Raw genomic sequence first — 21,376 nt, 5'->3', positions numbered from 1 at the left:
ATGGGCATCTGCCAACTCCGCATTTGTAAACACTGCACTGACTGCAAAACCACGTTCGTGATGAACACTAACCTGTGGATGCTACGTATTGATGTGCTTGATGCTAGTACTGTAGAGCAATGAGTCGCATGTCAACACAAGCACCGAAGTCAACATTACCTTCCTTCAATTGGGCAAGTGGCGGTGAATCGAGGAAGTACAGTACATACAGACGAAACTAAAATGAGCTCTAACATGGAAATTAAGCGTTTCTGGACACATGTCCACATAACATCTTTTCTTTATTTGTGTGTGAGGAATGTTTCCTGAAAGTCTGGCCGTACCTTTTTGTAACACCCTGTATACATCACACGAGTTCGGATCCACTCCACACCCTTATGGGGTAAAGTCGTATTAAGTGCACACACACCAGCATTACCTACAAATTTAATCTCGTGTTGTTTGTGTTATAGCCGGCCGCAGTGGTCTCGCGGTTCTAGGCGCGCAGTCCGGAACCGTGCTACTGCTACTGTCGCAGGTTCGAATCCTGCCTCGGGCATGGATGTGTGTGGTGTCCTTAGGTTAGTTAGGTTTAAGCAGTTCTAAGTTCTAGGGGACTAATGACCACAGCAGTTGAGTCCCATAGTGCTCAGAGCCATTTGAACCATTTTTTTGTTTGTGTTATACTGTATCAGCACAATACATAAATAAGTAAAATGTCATTATTTGCTTTACTTCATGGTACAGCAATTTTAATGTCCTGTGGCGTAATCTGAGACTGACACTTCACTGGAATAAGTGTTAGGAAAATTGATTCACGAAAGAAGAGGGATACAATATACTCATTCGATCAGTTTGTAACTGTCACTCTTCAGTTTGGGACAAAGATTGTACTCGAGAGAGCTGCAAAAACTGCTAGCTGTTTCAACCACACAACAAATATAATAAAGAAGGATGAGTTAAACGTAGCTAACTTTCGAAAGCTTCACAACTTCGAGAGAGATGCGAACTAAGGGGAATATTATATGCACTCTGTCTTCAGGCCACAAGTGGCCCATCGGGACCATCCGACCGCCGTGTCATCCTCAGATGAGAATGCTGATAGGAGGGGCGTGTGGCCAGCACACCGCTCTCCAGGTCGGTATGATGGTTTTCTTTGACCGGAGCCGCTACTATTCGGTCGAATAGCTCCTCAGTTGGCATCACGAGGCTGAGTGCACCCCGAAAAATGGCAACAGCTCATGGTCGCCCGAATGGTCACCCATACAAGTGCCGGCCTCGCCCGGCAGCGCTTAACTTCGGTGATCTGACGGGAACCGGTGTATCCACTGCGGCAAGGCCGTTACCAGAATATTATATGTTTAAGTAATATTGACAAATGAGTCCTCAGCGGACTGACACACAATTTTCACATGACACGCATTCCCTATTTCACACTGTCAGTACCGTAATAAGTGACTTCATCCGCCATGCAACCTTTTTGCCCTTATTTCGTTTTGGGAAATTACCCTCCGGCAGTCCACAATCGGACTTGTTTCACCTTACTTGGTCCTCAGATCGTGCGACTATTTCTTTCTCTGTACACTAGAGAGAAACTATTTCCTCTGAATGTCTATATTTGCCAAATTACCGGTAGCACTCTTGTAACCCATTTGCCGCGCGGGGTAGCCGCCCGGTCTCAGGCGCCTTGCTACGGTTCTTGCGGGTCGTCCGTCGGAGGTTCGAGTCCTCCCTCGGGCATGGGTGTGTGTGTATTGTCCTTAGCGTAAGTTAGTTTAAGTAGTTTGTAAGCCTAGGGTCCGATAACCTGGTCCCATAGGAACTTACCACAAATTTCCTAACCCATTTACACGAACATTAGCAGCCCCTGTTAATCAGCCACCATTACTGGATATCCAGTTGGAACACACTTGCTGAAAAACTGGCACAACACACGGAAGCCGTACCTTACACTACATGCAGCCCCCCCCCCCCCCCCCCCCACACACACACACACGCACACTCAGTGAGTTGATCTATGGTCGATCTGCCACTAATATACAGAGTGTTACAAAAAGGTACGGCCAAACTTTCAGGAAACATTCCTCACATACAAAGAAAAAAATATGTTATGTGGACATGTGTCTGGAAACGCTTACTTTCCATATTAGAGCTCATTTTATTACTTCTCTTCAAATCACATTAATCATGGAATGGAAACACACAGCAACAGAACGTACCACTTCAAACACTTTGTTACAGGAAATGTTCGAATTGTCCTCCGATAGCGAGGATACACGCATCCACCCTCCGTCGCATGGAATCCCTGATGCGCTGATCCAACCCTGGAGAATGGCGTATTGTATCACAGCCGTCCACAATACGAGCACGAAGAGTCTCTACATTTGGTACCGGGGTTGCGTAGACAAGAGCTTTCAAATGCCCCCATAAATGAAAGTCAAGAGGGTTGAGGTCAGGAGAGCGTGGAAGCCGTGGAATTGGTCCGCCTCTACCAATCCATCGGTCACCGAATCTGTTGTTGAGAAGCGTACGAACACTTCGACTGAAATGTGCAGGAGCTCCATCGTGCATGAACCACATGTTGTGTCGTACTTGGAAAGGCACATGTTCTTGCAGCACAGGTAGAGTATCCCGTATGAAATCATGATAACGTGTTCCATTGAGCGTAGGTGAAAGAACATGGGGCCCAATCAAGACATCACCAACAATGCCTGCCCAAACGTTCACAGAGAATCTGTGTTGATGAGTGATTGCACAACTGCGTGCGGATTCTCGTCAGCCCACACATGTTGATTGTGAAAATGTACCATTTGATCACGTTGGAATGAAGCCTTATTCGTAAAGAGAACATCTGCACTGAAATGAGGATTGACACATTGTTGGATGAACCATTCGCAGAAGTGTACCCTTGGAGGCCAATCAGCTCCTGATAGTGCCTGCACACGCTGTACTTGGTACGGAAACAACTGGTTCTCCCGCAGCACTCTCCATACAGTGACATGGTCATCGTTACCTTGTACTGCAGCAACGTCTCTGACGCTGACATTAGGATTATCGTCAACTGCACGAAGAATTGCCTCGTCCATTGCAGGTGTCCTCGTCGTTCTACGTCTTCCCCAGTCGCGAGTCACAGACTGAAATGTTCCGTGCTCCCTAAGACGCCGATCAATTGCTTCGAAAGTCTTCCTGTCGGGAGACCTTCGTTCTGGTCTGGAAATCTGTCTCGATAGACACGTACCGCGCCACGACTATTGCTCCGTGCTAATCCATACATCAAATGGGCATCTGCCAACTCCGCATTTGTAAACACTGCACTGACTGCAAAACCACGTTCGTGATGAACACTAACCTGTGGATGCTACGTATTGATGTGCTTGATGCTAGTACTGTAGAGCAATGAGTCGCATGTCAACACAAGCACCGAAGTCAACATTACCTTCCTTCAATTGGGCAAGTGGCGGTGAATCGAGGAAGTACAGTACATACAGACGAAACTAAAATGAGCTCTAACATGGAAATTAAGCGTTTCTGGACACATGTCCACATAACATCTTTTCTTTATTTGTGTGTGAGGAATGTTTCCTGAAAGTCTGGCCGTACCTTTTTGTAACACCCTGTATACATCACACGAGTTCGGATCCACTCCACACCCTTATGGGGTAAAGTCGTATTAAGTGCACACACACCAGCATTACCTACAAATTTAATCTCGTGTTGTTTGTGTTATAGCCGGCCGCAGTGGTCTCGCGGTTCTAGGCGCGCAGTCCGGAACCGTGCTACTGCTACTGTCGCAGGTTCGAATCCTGCCTCGGGCATGGATGTGTGTGGTGTCCTTAGGTTAGTTAGGTTTAAGCAGTTCTAAGTTCTAGGGGACTAATGACCACAGCAGTTGAGTCCCATAGTGCTCAGAGCCATTTGAACCATTTTTTTGTTTGTGTTATACTGTATCAGCACAATACATAAATAAGTAAAATGTCATTATTTGCTTTACTTCATGGTACAGCAATTTTAATGTCCTGTGGCGTAATCTGAGACTGACACTTCACTGGAATAAGTGTTAGGAAAATTGATTCACGAAAGAAGAGGGATACAATATACTCATTCGATCAGTTTGTAACTGTCACTCTTCAGTTTGGGACAAAGATTGTACTCGAGAGAGCTGCAAAAACTGCTAGCTGTTTCAACCACACAACAAATATAATAAAGAAGGATGAGTTAAACGTAGCTAACTTTCGAAAGCTTCACAACTTCGAGAGAGATGCGAACTAAGGGGAATATTATATGCACTCTGTCTTCAGGCCACAAGTGGCCCATCGGGACCATCCGACCGCCGTGTCATCCTCAGATGAGAATGCTGATAGGAGGGGCGTGTGGCCAGCACACCGCTCTCCAGGTCGGTATGATGGTTTTCTTTGACCGGAGCCGCTACTATTCGGTCGAATAGCTCCTCAGTTGGCATCACGAGGCTGAGTGCACCCCGAAAAATGGCAACAGCTCATGGTCGCCCGAATGGTCACCCATACAAGTGCCGGCCTCGCCCGGCAGCGCTTAACTTCGGTGATCTGACGGGAACCGGTGTATCCACTGCGGCAAGGCCGTTACCAGAATATTATATGTTTAAGTAATATTGACAAATGAGTCCTCAGCGGACTGACACACAATTTTCACATGACACGCATTCCCTATTTCACACTGTCAGTACCGTAATAAGTGACTTCATCCGCCATGCAACCTTTTTGCCCTTATTTCGTTTTGGGAAATTACCCTCCGGCAGTCCACAATCGGACTTGTTTCACCTTACTTGGTCCTCAGATCGTGCGACTATTTCTTTCTCTGTACACTAGAGAGAAACTATTTCCTCTGAATGTCTATATTTGCCAAATTACCGGTAGCACTCTTGTAACCCATTTGCCGCGCGGGGTAGCCGCCCGGTCTCAGGCGCCTTGCTACGGTTCTTGCGGGTCGTCCGTCGGAGGTTCGAGTCCTCCCTCGGGCATGGGTGTGTGTGTATTGTCCTTAGCGTAAGTTAGTTTAAGTAGTTTGTAAGCCTAGGGTCCGATAACCTGGTCCCATAGGAACTTACCACAAATTTCCTAACCCATTTACACGAACATTAGCAGCCCCTGTTAATCAGCCACCATTACTGGATATCCAGTTGGAACACACTTGCTGAATAACTGGCACCACACAGGGAAGCCGTATCGTACACTACATGCAGACAAGCTCCACACACCCACCACACAGTGAGATGACCTATGGCCGATCTCCCACTAATATACACTCCTGGAAATTGAAATAAGAACACCGTGAATTCATTGTCCCAGGAAGGGGAAACTTTATTGACACATTCCTGGGGTCAGATACATCACATGATCACACTGACAGAACCACAGGCACATAGACACAGGCAACAGAGCATGCACAATGTCGGCACTAGTACAGTGTATATCCACTTTTCGCAGCAATGCAGGCTGCTATTCTCCCATGGAGACGATCGTAGACATGCTGGATGTAGTCCTGTGGAACGGCTTGCCATGCCATTTCCACCTGGCGCCTCAGTTGGACCAGCGTTCGTGCTGGACGTGCAGACCGCGTGAGACGACGCTTCATCCAGTCCCAAACATGCTCAATGGGGGACAGATCCGGAGATCTTGCTGGCCAGGGTAGTTGACTTACACCTTCTAGAGCACGTTGGGTGGCACGGGATACATGCGGACGTGCATTGTCCTGTTGGAACAGCAAGTTCCCTTGCCGGTCTAGGAATGGTAGAACGATGGGTTCGATGACGGTTTGGATGTACCGTGCACTATTCAGTGTCCCCTCGACGATCACCAGAGGTGTACGGCCAGTGTAGGAGATCGCTCCCCACACCATGATGCTGAGTGTTGGCCCTGTGTGCCTCGGTCGTATGCAGTCCTGATTGTGGCGCTCACCTGCACGGCGCCAAACACGCATACGACCGTCGTTGGCACCAAGGCAGAAGCGACTCTCATCGCAGAAGACGACACGTCTCCATTCGTCCCTCCATTCACGCCTGCCGCAACACCACTGGAGGCGGGCTGCACGATGTTGGGGCGTGAGCGGAAGACGGCCTAACGGTGTGCGGGACCGTAACCCAGCTTCATGGAGACGGTTGCGAATGGTCCTCGCCGATACCCCAGGAGCAACAGTGTCCCTAATTTGCTGGGAAGTGGCGGTGCGGTCCCCTACGGCACTGCGTAGGATACTACGGTCTTGGCGTGCATCCGTGCGTCGCTGCGGTCCGGTCCCAGGTCGACGGGCACGTGCACCTTCCGCCGACCACTGGCGACAACATCGATGTACTGTGGAGACCTCACGCCCCACGTGTTGAGCAATTCGGCGGTACGTCCACCCGGCCTCCCGCATGCCCACTATACGCCCTCGCTCAAAGTCCGTCAACTGCACATACGGTTCACGTCCACGCTGTCGCGGCATGCTACCAGTGTTAAAGCCTGCGATGGAGCTCCGTATGCCACGGCAAACTGGCTGACACTGACGGCGGCGGTGCACAAATGCTGCGCAGCTAGCGCCATTCGACGGCCAACACCGCGGTTCCTGGTGTATCCGCTGTGCCGTGCGTGTGATCATTGCTTGTACAGCCCTCTCGCAGTGTCCGGAGCAAGTATGGTGGGTCTGACACACCGGTGTCAATGTGTTCTTTTTTCCATTTCCAGGAGTGTATAACGATCCTGATTGTTCCAGGAATGCAGCGGCTGCAGCAAACTTGGATGCATCGCCATCGCCTGCCACAGTAATGATACAGGATACCCATACTAATAAACGCATCTTTCCATGAACTATCGCAGCTAGTAAGCCACCACAGTTCTTAATGTTGTGTTGGCAGAAGAGCAACACCGTATTAGTATTGGGGGCGGAAATGCAAGTGTTTTAGCTCACGCAGGCTGGCGTGAGGAGGATGAAGGACGATACTGACGTGAGGTCTGGAACATGACAAGGAATTAGAATTCAGAAAGCGGACGTAATTAGTATGATACTTAACTTTAATCCATGAATGATGAAAGTCGCTCTTGACGGTACATGAGTCATAATATTATCTGTTCAGAAGACATAGTAACTGAATATGGCGCCTTGCTAGGTCGTAGCAAATGACGTAGCTGAAGGCTATGCTAAACTGTCGTCTCTGCAAATGAGAGCGTATAGTCAGTGAACCATCGCTAGCAAAGTCGGCTGTACAACTGGGGCGAGTGCTAGGGAGTCTCTCTAGACCTGCCGTGTGGCGGCGCTCGGTCTGCTGATAGTGGCGACACGCGGGTCCGACGTATACTAACGGACCGCGGCCGATTTAAAGGCTACCACCTAGCAAGCGTGGTGGCTGGCGGTGACACCACACTTACTATCCACCCCACTGTCGCAGAGGTTTTTTTCCCGCGGCGCGAGACTTGGCACTGCTCTTCAAGTCGCTACCCTCATTCGCGTTTCGTTCACCATCACCTGATGGACCGTGTTAATGCGTAGTCTTACCCAGACGCACGGATAACACCACAACCCAGCATCCTGTGATCCACATATTAGGTAACTAACATGTTGACGGAGGTGACAGAAGAACTTTTGGTTTGGTCACCACGGTGGTGCAGGCGTGGATAGGGCCCCATCACTATTTAGACAGCACTTATCCTACGGTGCTATGACTGATCTCAATGGAGCCACCCACCACTGGCGTGGCCCCTCCCCTACTCCGCCGCCTGCGCAAAGTTATTTTGTGCGCACTCTTCAATAGCTGTGTGCGAGAGATGAAAATCGGTGACCAGTCAGAAGCGCGCTTCGCACGGGAGACAAATGGCGAGTAGTACTTGCCTTGACGAGGAGCGCATAGTTGTCCCGGTCGCGCGACTTGCCGCCGTCGCGAAAGGCGGGGTACTCCCAGTCCAGGTCGAGGCCGTCGAAGTGGTTCTGCCGCAGGAAGCGCAGCACGTTCTTCACGAACTCCTTGCGCCGCTCCGCGTCCGCCACCAGCGGCGAAAAGCGCGTCGAGCCCTCGTTCCAGCCGCCGATGGCCAGCATTGTCTTCAGGTCCTTGTTGTACGTCTTGAGGCCGGTGAATTTCGCGTACCCACCTGGAACACAGCAGCCGCCGCCACTATCAAGAATCTCTACGCTGCGCTCTGTCAACTCGAATGACGCTGTACCAGTGTCCATTTCTTGGGGAACCAGCAACACATCCGCCAGTAATGAAAAATTTAATATTTACAGAGAAACAGATGAGATAGAATTCCTCAGACACGGGGAGGAGAACATTTCAATTCAATGTAAACCGAAAATTTCTGATAACATACACTACTCGCCATTAAAATTGCTACACCAAGAAGAAATGCAGATAATAAACGGGTATTCATATTATACTTTACATTTTCAAGCAATTTGGGTGCATAGATCCTGAGAAATCGCTACCCAGAACAACCAACTCTGGCCGTAATAACGCCCTTGATACGCCTGGGCATTGAGTCAGAGCTTGGATGGCGTGTACAGGAACAGCTGTCCATGCAGCTTCAACACGATACCACAATTCATCAAGAGTAGTGACTGGCGTACTGTGACGAGCCAGTTGCTCGGCCACCATTGACCAGACGTTTTCAATTGGTGAGAGATCTGGAGAATATGCTGGCCAGGGCAGCAGTCGAACATTTTCTGTATCCAGAAAGGCCCGTACAGGACCTGCAACATGCGGTCGTGCACTATCCTGCTGAAATGTTTCACGGGGATCGAATGAATGGTAGAGCCACGGGTCGTAACACATCTGAAATGTAACGTCCACTGTTCAAAGTGCCGCCAATGCGAACGAGAGGTGACCGAGATGTGTAACCAATGGCAGCGCATACCATCACGCCGGGTGGTATGCCAGTATGGCGATGACGAATACACGCTTCCAATGTGCGTTCACCGCGATGTCGCCAAACACGGATGCGACCATCATGAAGCTGTAAACAAAACCGGGATTCATCCGAAAAAGTGACGTTTTGCCATTCGTGCACCCAGGTTCGTCGTTGAGTACACTTCTTTTGACTCAGGGATCGAGACGTGGCTGCACGATCCGTTACAGCCATGCAGATAAGATGCCTGTCATCTCGACTGCTAGTGATACGAGGCCATTGGGATCCAGCACGGCGTTCCGTATTACCCTACATTTCAGCAGGATAATGCACGACCGTATCTTGCAGGTCCTGTACGGGCCTTTCTGGATACAGAAAATGTTCGGCTGCTGCCCTGGCCAGCACATTCTCTAGATCTCTCACAAATTGAAAACATCTGATCAATGGTGGCCGAGCAACTGGTTCGTCACAATGCGCCAGTCACTACTCTTGATGAACTGTGGTATAATGTTGAAGCTGCATGGGCTGTTGTACCTGTACACGCCATCCAAGCTCTGTTTGAGTCTATACCCAGGCGTATCAAGGCCGTTATTACGGCCAGAGGTGGTTGTTCTGGGTACTGATTTCTCAGGGTCTATACACCCAAATTGCGTGAAAATGTAATCACATGTCAGTTCTAGTGTAATATATTTGTCCAATGAATACCCGTTTATCATCTGCATTTCTTCTTGGTGTAGCAACTTTAATGGCCAGCAGTGTATTTACCACAAAAAGTCTACAAATACCCATATATTTTTTCAGAAGTTATTTTATGCTGACAACCAGATTTGTCATTAATGAGATGCCTTAATTGCTTGTTGAAATAAAATAACTTCTGAAAATACATGACTGTTTGGCGACTTTTGTTTGGTAAATACTGATAAGTGAGCTCACACTGCTGGCCAGTGTGAACGAGCGGTTCTAGGCGCTACAGTCTGAACCGCGCTACGGCTACGGTCGCAGATTCGAATCCTGCATCGGGCTTGGATGTGTGTGATGTCGTTAGGTTGAAGTAGTGCTAAGTTCTAGGGGACTGAAGACCTTAGAAGTTAAGTCCCATAGTGCTCAGAGCCATTTGAACCTTTTTTTTCTCATCCTCACATGTTCTTTATAAAGTTGACCCGATTTTGTAAGCACTGAAGTAACAACACATACCCTCTCAAGCCATAAGGTTATATATCGTCTTCTCCTCCCCTTTTTAGTGCTTCAGTTTTACAGTCAGGCAGCGTATGTTGTGAAAAGTAATGGATGTGTATAGCACTCCTTTAGGGTATATCTGAAGTTACTTGTATGTCTGAAGGTTCGTCTCCATTGAGAATGACAAGCTGCGTTCTGTATCCATGAAATTCGTCGGTTCAGTCACAAAAATGGCTCAAATGGCTCTAAGCACTATGGGTCTTAACATCTGTCATCAGTCCCCTAGACGCAGAACTATTTAATCCTAACTAACTTAAGGACATCACACACATCCATGCCCGAGGCAGCATTCGAAACTGCGACCGTAGCAGCAGCGCGGTTCTGGACTGAAGCTCCTAGAACCGCTCGACCACTGCGGCCGGCGGTTCAGTCAGACAGCTGGTCTGATATTCCGTTCGCTCGAGTTTTGCTCATTAGTATCGAACGCCTTCCAGAAGTCAAGGACAACAGCATCAATCAGGGCTCCGTTACCTACTGATTTTTGTGTCTCGTGAACGAAAAGAGGAAGCTGGGTTTTACACAGTTGTTGTTTTTGGAACATTGGTTCATTTCTAAAGAGGAGAGTTTTCGGCCTCCAGAAGTGCATAAAACATGTTCCGAAAGTCTACAACAGACCGATGTCAGAGATATAGGCCTATAGTTTTGTGTGCCTGTTCGTCGAACCTTAATGAAAACGGACATCATGAGCTTTTTTCCAGTCACTAGGAACGTTTCGCTCTCCAGCGATCTACGGCACACTGTTGCTTGAAAGTGAGTTATTTCTTTCGTCTTATCTATAAAGAATCGTAATGGTATCACGTCAAGTCCAGTGGCTTTCCTGTGTTGAGCGATTTCAGCTGCTTTTCATTCCCATGGTTGGATCCTCCGTTTCGATGCCGTTATGGGCGCCGAGTGTCTATACAGAAGACTTCGATCCGTCTGCTGATTTAACATAAGATCAAAACGCCTTAAGATCTTCTGTCAAGTCGGTAGATAGAATTTTACTTCCGAATTCGTTGAACGCATCCTTACGATAATTTTGGCTTCGTTCAGTTTTTATTTGTCTGTTAGGGTTTGGCTACGTTTAAATTTGCAATGTAGTCGTCTTTGCTTTCATAGCAGCTTTTTAACACGGCTGTCGAACCGCGGCGGGTCTTTTCAAATCCCTAAAACTTCGCTCGGCATATATTTCTAGCCCGCATCTCGTGGTCGTGCGGTAGCGTTCTCGCTTCCCACGCCCGGGTTTCCGGGTTCGATTCCCGGCGGGGTCAGGGATTTTCTCTGCCTCGTGATGGCAGGGTGTTGTGTGCTGTCTTTAGGTTAGTTAGGTTTAAGTAGTTATAAGTTACAGGGGACTAATGACCATAGATGTTAAGTCCCATAGTGCTCAGAGCCATTTTCTTTTGCCGGCCGCGGTGGTCTCGCGGTTCTAGGCGCGCAGTCCGGAACCGTGCCACTGCTACGGTCTCAGGTTCGAATCCTGCCTCGGGCATGGATGTGTGTGATGTCCTTAGATTAGTTCGGTTAACGTAGTTCTAAGTTCTAGGGGACTAATGACCACAGCAGAGCCATTTGAACCATTTGATATATTTCTATGGCGTACTATACCGTACAATACTCTCGATCTCTGTCAATTAATACTCGACATGGTCAGTGCGGGAGATGCAATTTTCACGTTGACCGCTCAGGTAATCTGAAAACTCTTTTTGTCACTCCTGTTAAACAGAAATATCTTCCTACCTATCCCTGTTCTACGCTGAATCGAAAAGTTCGGACCTGTTGGTGACCAAGAAATCTAATACGTTATTTTGACTAGACGGTTATCTGATTAGCTGCTCGAGGTAACTTCCGGATAAGGCATTTAGAACAATTTCACTTGTTTCGCTGTCTCTACTGCCCCTCTTAATAATTCCCGGTCTATTGCCGGTAAGTGGAAGTCCCTACTAATACTGTAATATGACCGGGAAATTTACACGAAACATTCTCCAAGGTTCCTTTCAAATGTTCCACCGCTACTGCTGTTGAAACAGGGGGTCCATAGAAGCATCCGATGACAATATTTGATTCATTTTTAACACTTGTCTTAGTCCAAATTGTTACGCGTTTCAAATCTGTGCTAACGCCACAATACAGTGTGGTATTTTTTTACGGTTATAAATACGATTCCATCGCCGGAACTCAATCTTTCTTTGAGACGTACATTCCAATCGGAATTTAAAATTTCATTGCTGTAAACATGTGATTTCAACCAGCTTTCTGTTAGTAGTACTGTGAGTGGGTATTGTCACCGTTCATAAGCGAAGTTCGTTCTGGGACCTTTCCACAGATGCTATTGCAGTACTGTATTAACATAGTCTTTCTCCGAACTGCCGTAACGAATGCCCTTGTCTTTATTTAATACAACTATTATTAATCTCTATCTAAAAGCCGGCTGGAGTGGCCGAGCGGTTCTGGGCGCTTCAGTCCGGAACAGCGCTGCTACTACGGTCGCAGGTTCGAATCCTGCCTCGGGCATGGATGTGTGTGATGTCCTTAGGTTGGTTACGTTGAAGTATTTCTAAGTTTTAGGGGACTGATGACCTCAGAAGTTAAGTCCCATAGTGCTCAGATCCATTTTTTTTCTGTCTAAAATCTGATCTTATCTTATCGGCCTTGTGGAGAGACTTCTCCACCCTAAAAAAAAAGACCCACATTTGCACGCCACACGTACTTTGCTAGTCTAGTAGTCGCTTTCTGCGTGTAGTGCGCGTCTGACCTAGTAAGGTGAGTCCTAGAATACACTACCCGATGATGGAGGTTGAGAAATCTGCATTCGAGGTTGTAATAGAATCGTCTGAGACTCTGGTTTAAATACTCGTATCCTACTCGGCTCCCAAACAGAGGGCCGCCACAGGTTCTCGGAACGATGCTGCAAAATATGTGCTCTCGTCCATCCCAACCACCGCCTAATGACCCCCGAGCCCTGGTGGCAGGTGTCATCAGACACGATTTGCACCCATTGCCCTGCCGACAGAGAATCCTCCACATCTCTTGACGTGACCCCCGGTAAGCAATATTTCCTTAACCCATTACTGGCCAAAACTATCGGATCATTTTTTGCAAACTTTTATACATAAATACGTTACATTGAGTGATTAATTGAATAAAAAGTTGCTTTGAAAATTTTCAGTTTATTAGAACAAAAACTATAGACCGTCCCATGGGACATTGGCCAAATGCGCTATCCAAATTCACAACCTTATTCTCCATGCATAATGCTGTAAGAAACAACACAAACAATAAATAAAGAATGTTTTCATATTATTGAATGTCTATTCAGTATGAAATGAAGCAAAACACTTGTCGTGTACACCAATATTGCACCTATCACAATTTTTTTTTCTTGCAGTAAGCTCATCTCTTCTGTGTTTTACTTGGCACAATGAAATGATTTCCAAGACCTAGTCGTACAACTGTGCTCTCCCGTCCTCCCATCAATTTGCTTCCTTGTGGTCCTCTGCGTTTTGGTACTGACCCTGTTTTCTTTGATAGCTAAAACATCACTATTCTCCGTCGGACATCCAAAAGTGAGAGCTTCTCATTAGGTTTAGCAATTTGGTATGCACGCCATGTGTTTACTACGCAGATATCTATCATCTGTGTGAATAATGGCCACCACCATTTCTTTGACATTATCCTCGTCCTATAAAGTCATATCTGCTTGTCCAGTAGCTCTACGGTACCCATATGGGCACATCAACAATAAATGATAGTGATTAATTGGCACGCATAAAATATATCGATATTGCACTTACTTGAAAGATTCTGAAGTATACGTAATCTTACACGGACATCCACATTATCCTCGTCCTATAAAGTCATATCTGCTTGTCCAGTAGCTCTACGGTACCCATATGGGCACATCAACAATAAATGATAGTGATTAATTGGCACGCATAAAATATATCGATATTGCACTTACTTGAAAAAAATCTGAAGTATACGTAATCTTACATGGACATCCACATGTTCATAACAAACACGCCCAGACAACTAAATCACAGCTCATTGTTGTCTAGGAACTACCAGCAGACATACAGTGCTGCCAAGTTCGAGAACAAAAAATCGGCAAAATTGTAATTTTCCTGACATGAAGTACTTAGAAAAAAGTTATGTCTTTTACATTTACAGGCATTATAGCAGTTAGTTGAACCTACATGTGCAACAATAAAAGCTAAAATCTCCATTGATTACGTATAAATAAGTAAAATATAGGCGTCCCAAAAAAGGGACAACGGCCAGTAATGGGTTAAGGTGCTCCATCACCCGTGTAATGTTGGAGCTCCCAATGACAAGCAGTCCCACCCTCTGCGTCCGTTGGAACCCTTCGCGGTGATTAACACCAGTCAACGTCGCATCCCGTGCTGGCTCAGACGTACTTTCAACAGTCAGCAGTTCCTCAAATCTGGTTCGGAGGCGATAGGGCGACAGCCGTGCGGCCAGTGTCCACTTTCGCCTTCCGCCCAGAGTTTCGCAATCCCGCCACTGTTCGCCATTCACCGCCCGGGGTCCCAGGTTACGCTACGAGCTCCACGGATGCCAAAGCATTGGTCTCGGGACCTCCGACACCACCGCAGCCCGAGGCGACAGCCCGACGCCCGTCGACCCTACGGAATATCAGACCAGCCGTGTGGCTGGATTGAAGACTTTGTAGCAAACAGAACACAGCATGCTGTTCTCAATGGAGAGACGTTAAAGTAACCTCTGGCGTGCCACAGGGGAGTGTTATGGGACCATTGCTTTTCACAATATATGTAAATGACCTAGTAGATAGTGTCGGAAGTTACATGCGGCTTTTCGCGGATGATGCTGTAGTATACACAGAAGTTGCAGCATTAGAAAATTGTAGCGAAATGCAGGAAGATCTGCAGCGGATAGGCACTTGGTGCAGGGAGTGGCAACTGACCCTTACCATAGACAAATGTAATGTATTGCGAATACATAGAAAGAAGGATCCTTTGTTGTATGATTTATTTATTTATTTATCGTGTCAGACGCAAACTAAAAAACAATATTAGATACATTACTACATACATACATATATTATGGTTTATAAATTAAACTAGTCAAGAACGAAATAAATGATTAGACACAGATTGTGTTGTCAAACATAAGGTAATGTTAATGTATACAGTGGATGCCCAAAAATTTGCAACGTCCAGTGCACTTTGTGTAGCGTTTGCGAGGTCCTCCATGGTGCACACAGTTGGAGGTAATGTGCATTGTAGTAGATGTGTTGATGTCTGCACGGCAGTCACACTGGAGGAAGTCCACCTGGAAGCCCCACCTCTCCAGATTACTCTTGGATCTTGTGACAGAAGAACGCAGGCGGTAGAGTGATTTCCATGTGGACCATTTCTCTGTGTGGCCTGGGGGAAGAACTTCTCGCGGGAACAGCCACTCCTCCAGTTGCTGGCATCTGACCTGCCATCTCTTCTCCCGGTGTTGATGTGGAGTGTCAGCGAGTGGTTCTGTGCTGTGAAGGAAGCTCTTTCTAGACACAAGTCTTTGCTGTGCCGGTTGGTGGCCATGTAGTGGGGGGGTTCGGATGTTAATGCCTTGTTCTAGGTATACCTAGACGGCTGATTCTCTCACACCAGAAGAAAACATGCGAGTAAATAAACGGTCCTTATCAGAGCCAACTTTAACTATCATATCTATTGCATGATTATATGATAGCGGAACCAACACTGGTAGCAGTTACTTCTGTAAAATATATGGGAGTATGCGTGCGGAACGATTTGAAGTGGAACGATCATATAAAATTAATTGTTCAGGTTGAGATTCATTGGGAGAGTCCTTAGAAAATGTAGTCCATCAACAAAGGAGGTGGCTTACAAAACACTCGTTCGACCTATACTTGAGTATTGCTCATCAGTGTGGGATCCGTACCAGATCGGGTTGACGGAGGAGATAGAGAAGATCCAAAGAAGAGCGATGCGTTTCTTCACAGGGTTATTTGGTAAGCGTGATAGCGTTACGGAGATGTTTAGCAAACTCAAGTGGCAGACTCCGCAAGAGAGGAGCTCTGCATGGCGGTGTAGCTTTCTGTCCAGGTTTCGAGAGGGTGCGTTTCTGGATGAGGTATCGAATATATTGCTTCCCCCTACTTATACCTCCCGAGGAGACCACGAAAGTAAAATTAGAGAGATTCGAGCGCGCACGGAGGCTATCCGGCAGTCGTTCTTTCCGCGAACCATACGCGACTCGATCAGAAAAGGGAGGTAATGACAGTAGCACATAAAGTGCCCTCCGCCACACACCGTTGGGGGGCTTGCGGAGTATCAATGTAGATGTAGATGTAGACTGTGGCTGACACAGCTTCCAGCTGTTTATTGACAGTGGCCAGTTCCTCTCGCATCTGTAAAAAACAGGCGCAGTACCTACCAGTCCTTAATCAGTTATCGTTTATACGATAAGTAGTATAATACTAACCTAAGCAGTCGCTCAGTGCTATCTAAGTTCATATGCTGACATAATTTTTATTGGACTCCAAACTCAGAACACAAGATAGAAATGCACTAAAATTTACGCACAATCTTAGCAGTGACAGTGGTACGTCAGCCATTCTCTGCCACGCGCACTATGTTGTGTATATGTAGGCTTGAGATCAGTAGAGGTCTTCTGAAAGTAACTTACTCATATAGCTCTTCTCATTGTTATAAAATTCTCTGCTGTTTCATTGTATGGCTGTTTACACTACTGGCCATTAAAATTGCTACACCAAGAAGAAATGTAGATGATAAACGGGTATTCATTGCACAAATATAGTACACTAGAAATGACATGTGATTACATTTTCACGCAGTTTGGGTGATTAGATCCAGAGAAATCAGAACCCAGAGCAACCACCTCTGACCATAATAACGGCCTTGATACGCCTCGGCATAGAGTCAAACAGAGCTTGGATGGCGTGTACAGGTACAGCTGCCCATGCAGCTTCAACACGATACCACAGTTCATCAAGATTAGTGACTGGCGTATTGTGATGAGCCAGTTGCTCGGCCACCATTGACCAGACATTTTCAATTGGGGAGAGATCTGGAGAACGTGCTGGCCAGGCAGCAGGCGAACATTTTCTCTATCCAGAAAGGCCCGTACAGGACCTGCAACATGCGGTCATGCATTATCCTGCTGAAATGTAGGGTTTCACAGGGATCGAATGAAGGGTAGAGCCACGGGTCGTAATACATCTGAAATGTAACGTCCACTGTTCAAAGTGCCTCAATGCGAACAAGAGGTGGCCGAGACGTGTAACCAATTGCACCCCATACCATCACGCCGAGTGATACGCCAGTATGGCGATGACGAATACACGCTTCCAACGTGCGTTCACCGCGATGTCGCCAAACACGGATGCGACCATCATGATGCTGTAAACAGAACCTGAATTCATCCGAAAATGGTTCAAATGGCTCTAAGCGCTATGGGACTTAACATCTGTGGTCATTAGTCCCCTATAACTTAGATTTACTTAAACCTAACTAACCTAAGGACATCACACACATCCATGCCCGAGGCAGGATTCGAACCTGCGACCGTAGCAGTCTCGCGGTTCCGGACTGAGCGCCTAGAACCGCGAGACCACCGCGGGCGGCGGATTCATCCGAAAAAATGACGTCGTTGAGTACACCATCGCAGGCGCTGCTGTGGGCGATGCAGCGTCAAGGGTAACCGCAGCCATGGTCTCCGAGCTTATAGTCCATGCTGCTGCAAACGTCGTCGAACTGTTCGTGCAGATGGTTGTTGTATTGCAAACGTCCCCATCTGTTGATTGAGACATGGCTGCACGATCCGTTACAGCCGTGCGGATAAGATGCCTGTCATCTCGATTGCTTGTGATACGAGGCAGTTGGGATCCAGCACCGCGTTCCGTATTACCATCCTGAACCCACCGATTCCATATTCTGCTAACACTCATTGGATCTCTACCAACGCGAGCAGCAGTGTCGCGATACGATAAACCGCAATCGCGATAGGCTACAGTCCGACCTGTATCAAAGTCGGATACGTGATGGTGTGCATTTCTCCTCCTCACACGACGCATCACAACAACGTTTCGCCGGCCGCGGTCGTCTAGCGGTTCTAGGCGCTCAGTCCGGAGCCGCGCGGTTCGAATCCTGCCTCAGGCATGGATGTGTGTGATGTCCTTGGGTTAGTTAGGTTTAAGTAGTTCTAAGTTCTAGGGGACTGATGACCATAGATGTTAAGTCCCATAGTGCTTATATCCAACAACGTTTCACCAGGCAACGTCGGTCAACTGCTGTTTGTGTATGAGAAATCGGTTGGAAACTTTCCTCATGTCAGCACGTTGTAGGAGTCACCACCGGCGCCAACCTTGTGTGAATGCTCTGAAAAGCTAATGTTTTGCATATCACAGCATCTTCTTCCTGTCGGTTAAATTTCACGCCTGTAGCACGTCATCTTCGTGGTGTAGCAATTTTAATGGCCAGTAGCGTATATGTAGGCTTGAGATCAGTAGAGGTTTTCGAAAGTAACTTAATGATAAAGCTCTTCTCATTGTTATGAAATTTTCTGCTGTTTCATTGTATGTCTACTTACTAGTGTCCCGTAAATCTCAAAACGAGAAAAATAAAATAATAAACCGCCGATTTAATATACTCAAAATAAAAGTCAGCTCATTAGTTAGCTCACTGGTCCACTATGTACAAGCGAAGGTAGATGTATTCGACAGAGGAATCCTTGTAAGTCAGCTAATAATGTTGTTGTTGTTGTTGTTGTAGTCTTCTCGCCGCACTAGTCTATCTTGTGCAAGTCTCTTTATTTTTGCACATCTACTGAATCCTACATCCATTTGAAGCTGCCTGTCTCTCCAATTTATTTTATCTTATTTATCTACAGTGTTCACGCAACAGCTACAGTTCATTGTTGCGTCGTTTTCTCCAGCAATCTTTCATGTTTTCTTAACGGTTACTATAATTTCCGTTGTTTCATATGTTTTCCGTAGGTTTCATTATTGTTACTCACGTTCCAAACGCCCTTCTGTCTGTATTGCACCCATTATTTTTGTAATGATCCATTTTTCAGGTATATCTAGTCTATCTGTATACTGTTTTTTAAAGTAAAATAATTTGTGGGTGCACCAATGTAAGTACGTAACTTAAAGAGTTAACAGATCTCAGTTATGCAAATTTTATAATGTTTCATCAGGTTACTTCTTATTACATTTATAGTCTACTGAATCGGGATGTTCATACACAGGTATAAAATATCGAGTGAAGCATACGTAGTTGTCTTGTTCTTTCGGAAATAGTTCCATAACATACTAAAATCAGAATGCAAAGTTCCATTACACAGTAATCATTAATCGACACCGAGAAATGTGATACATAACAGTACTAGTTATCATCGGTGGCTGAATAATGTAACTTACTCTTCGTTTACTCATTTATTCGAATTTGCATGTCCTATATAAACAAAAGTATATAGCTGAAAGCAGACTGGGACAAAGCAACAGAGCCGTGGAACCACGCCGGCAGCCACCCTTGGAGCGGTTCTCGAAGCGAGCGCTGGTAGGCACGCAGGTGAATGGCTCGCAGGCCACTGGACAGCCTTTAGTATCGCTGCCGCTGGTCGCCCAAACCATTACAGATAAGATCTCCTGTGGCGTAAGGTCCAAAGCCGCAACCACTTTTACAACCCAGAAGTGGAATGAGAGGAAATACTGTTTTAACCAAGGCTCTATTGTGTGCAAAACATAGAAAACTGTGTTCTCCGGAAAATGCTGGATACCATAGATACTATCTCGAGAATGGAGTCGGAATCTGCAGTTTTTGGACCCTCTGAAAGCGTGAGACACTGCTACATGTTGTTGTTGTTGTTGTTGTCTTCAGTCCTGGGACTGGTTTGATGCAGCTCTCCATGCTACTCTGTCCTGTGCAAGCTTCTTCATCTCCCAGTACCTACTGCAAACTACATCCTTCTGAATCTGCTTAGTGTATTCATCTCTTGGTTTCCCTCTACGGTTTTTACCCTCCACGCTGCCCTCCAATGCTAAATTTGTGATCCCTTGATGCCTCAGGACATGTCCTACCAACCGATCCCTTCTTCTAGTCAAGTTGTGCCACAAACTTCTCTTCTCCCCAATCCTATTCAATACCTCCTCATTAGTTACGTGATCTATCCACCTTATCTTCAGCATTCTTCTGTAGCACCACATTTCAAAAGCTTCTATTCTCTTCTTTTCTAAACTAGTTATCGTCCATGTTTCACTTCCATACATGGCTACACTCCATACAAATACTTTCAGAAACGACTTCTTGATACATAAATCTATATTCGATGTTAACAAATTTCTCTTCTTCAGAAACGCTTTCCTTGCCATTGCCAGTCTACATTTTATATCCTCTCTACTTCGAGCATCATCAGTTATTTTACTTCCTAAATACAAAAACTCCTTTACTACTTTAAGTGTCTCATTTCCTAATCTAATTCCCTCAGCATCACCCGATTTAATTTGACTAAATTCCATTATCCTCGTTTTGCTTTTGTTGATGTTCATCTTATATCTTCCTTTCAAGACACTGTCCATTCCGTTCAACTGCTCTTCCAGGTCCTTTGCTATCTCTGACGGAATTACAATCTCATTGGCGAACTTCAAAGTTTTTACTTCTTCTCCATGAATTTTAATACCTACTCCGAATTTTTCTTTTGTTTCCTTTACTGCTTGCTCAATATACAGATTGAATAACATCGGGGAGAGGCTACAACCCTGTCTCACTCCTTTCGCAACCACTGCTTCCCTTTCATGCCCATCGATTCTTACGACTGCCATCTGGTTTCTGTACAAATTGTAAATAGCCTTTCGCTCCCTGTATTTTACCCCTGCCACCTTCAGAATTTGAAAGAGAGTATTCCAGTCAACATTGTCAAAAGCTTTCTCCAAGTCTACAAATGCTAGAAACGTAGGTTTGCCTTTTCTTAATCTTTCTTCTAAGATAAGTCGTAAGGTCGGTATTGCCTCACGTGTTCCAACATTTCTACGGAATCCAAACTGATCCTCCCCGAGGTCTGCATCTACCAGTTTTTCCATTCGTCTGTAAAGAATTCGCGTTAGTATTTTGCAGCTGTGACTTATTAAACTGATAGTTCGGTAATTTTCACATCTGTCAGCACCTGCTTTCTTTGGGATTGGAATTATTATATTCTTATTGAAGTCTGAGGGTATTTCGCCTGTCTCATACATCTTGCTCACCAGCTGGTAGAGTTTTGTCAGGACTGGCTCTCCCAAGGCCGTCAGTAGTTCTAATGTAATGTTGTCTACTCCCGGGGCC

General features: G+C 46.3%; 1 protein-coding gene and 2 pseudogenes across 1 annotated transcript in view; all 3 read right to left on the bottom strand.

Annotated features, from left to right (window-relative positions):
• LOC126297427 (uncharacterized) overlaps positions 1-21,376 on the bottom strand; it is a 479,132-nt gene that overhangs the window by 205,354 nt on the left and 252,402 nt on the right. The window contains exon 4 of the mRNA XM_049988246.1: positions 7,816-8,075. Within this exon, the coding sequence (XP_049844203.1) occupies positions 7,816-8,075 (260 nt within the window). The remainder of the gene's footprint in view (positions 1-7,815; positions 8,076-21,376) is intronic.
• On the bottom strand, positions 1,209-1,326 carry LOC126299693 (5S ribosomal RNA; annotated as a pseudogene).
• LOC126299681 (5S ribosomal RNA) lies at positions 4,465-4,582 on the bottom strand (annotated as a pseudogene).

The sequence above is a fragment of the Schistocerca gregaria genome, chromosome X (assembly GCF_023897955.1).
Source record: "Schistocerca gregaria isolate iqSchGreg1 chromosome X, iqSchGreg1.2, whole genome shotgun sequence".
Taxonomy (NCBI): Eukaryota; Metazoa; Arthropoda; class Insecta; order Orthoptera; family Acrididae; genus Schistocerca; species Schistocerca gregaria.
Note: the sequence above shows the minus strand (reverse complement) of the source record. Positions and strands in the feature narration are given on the sequence as shown.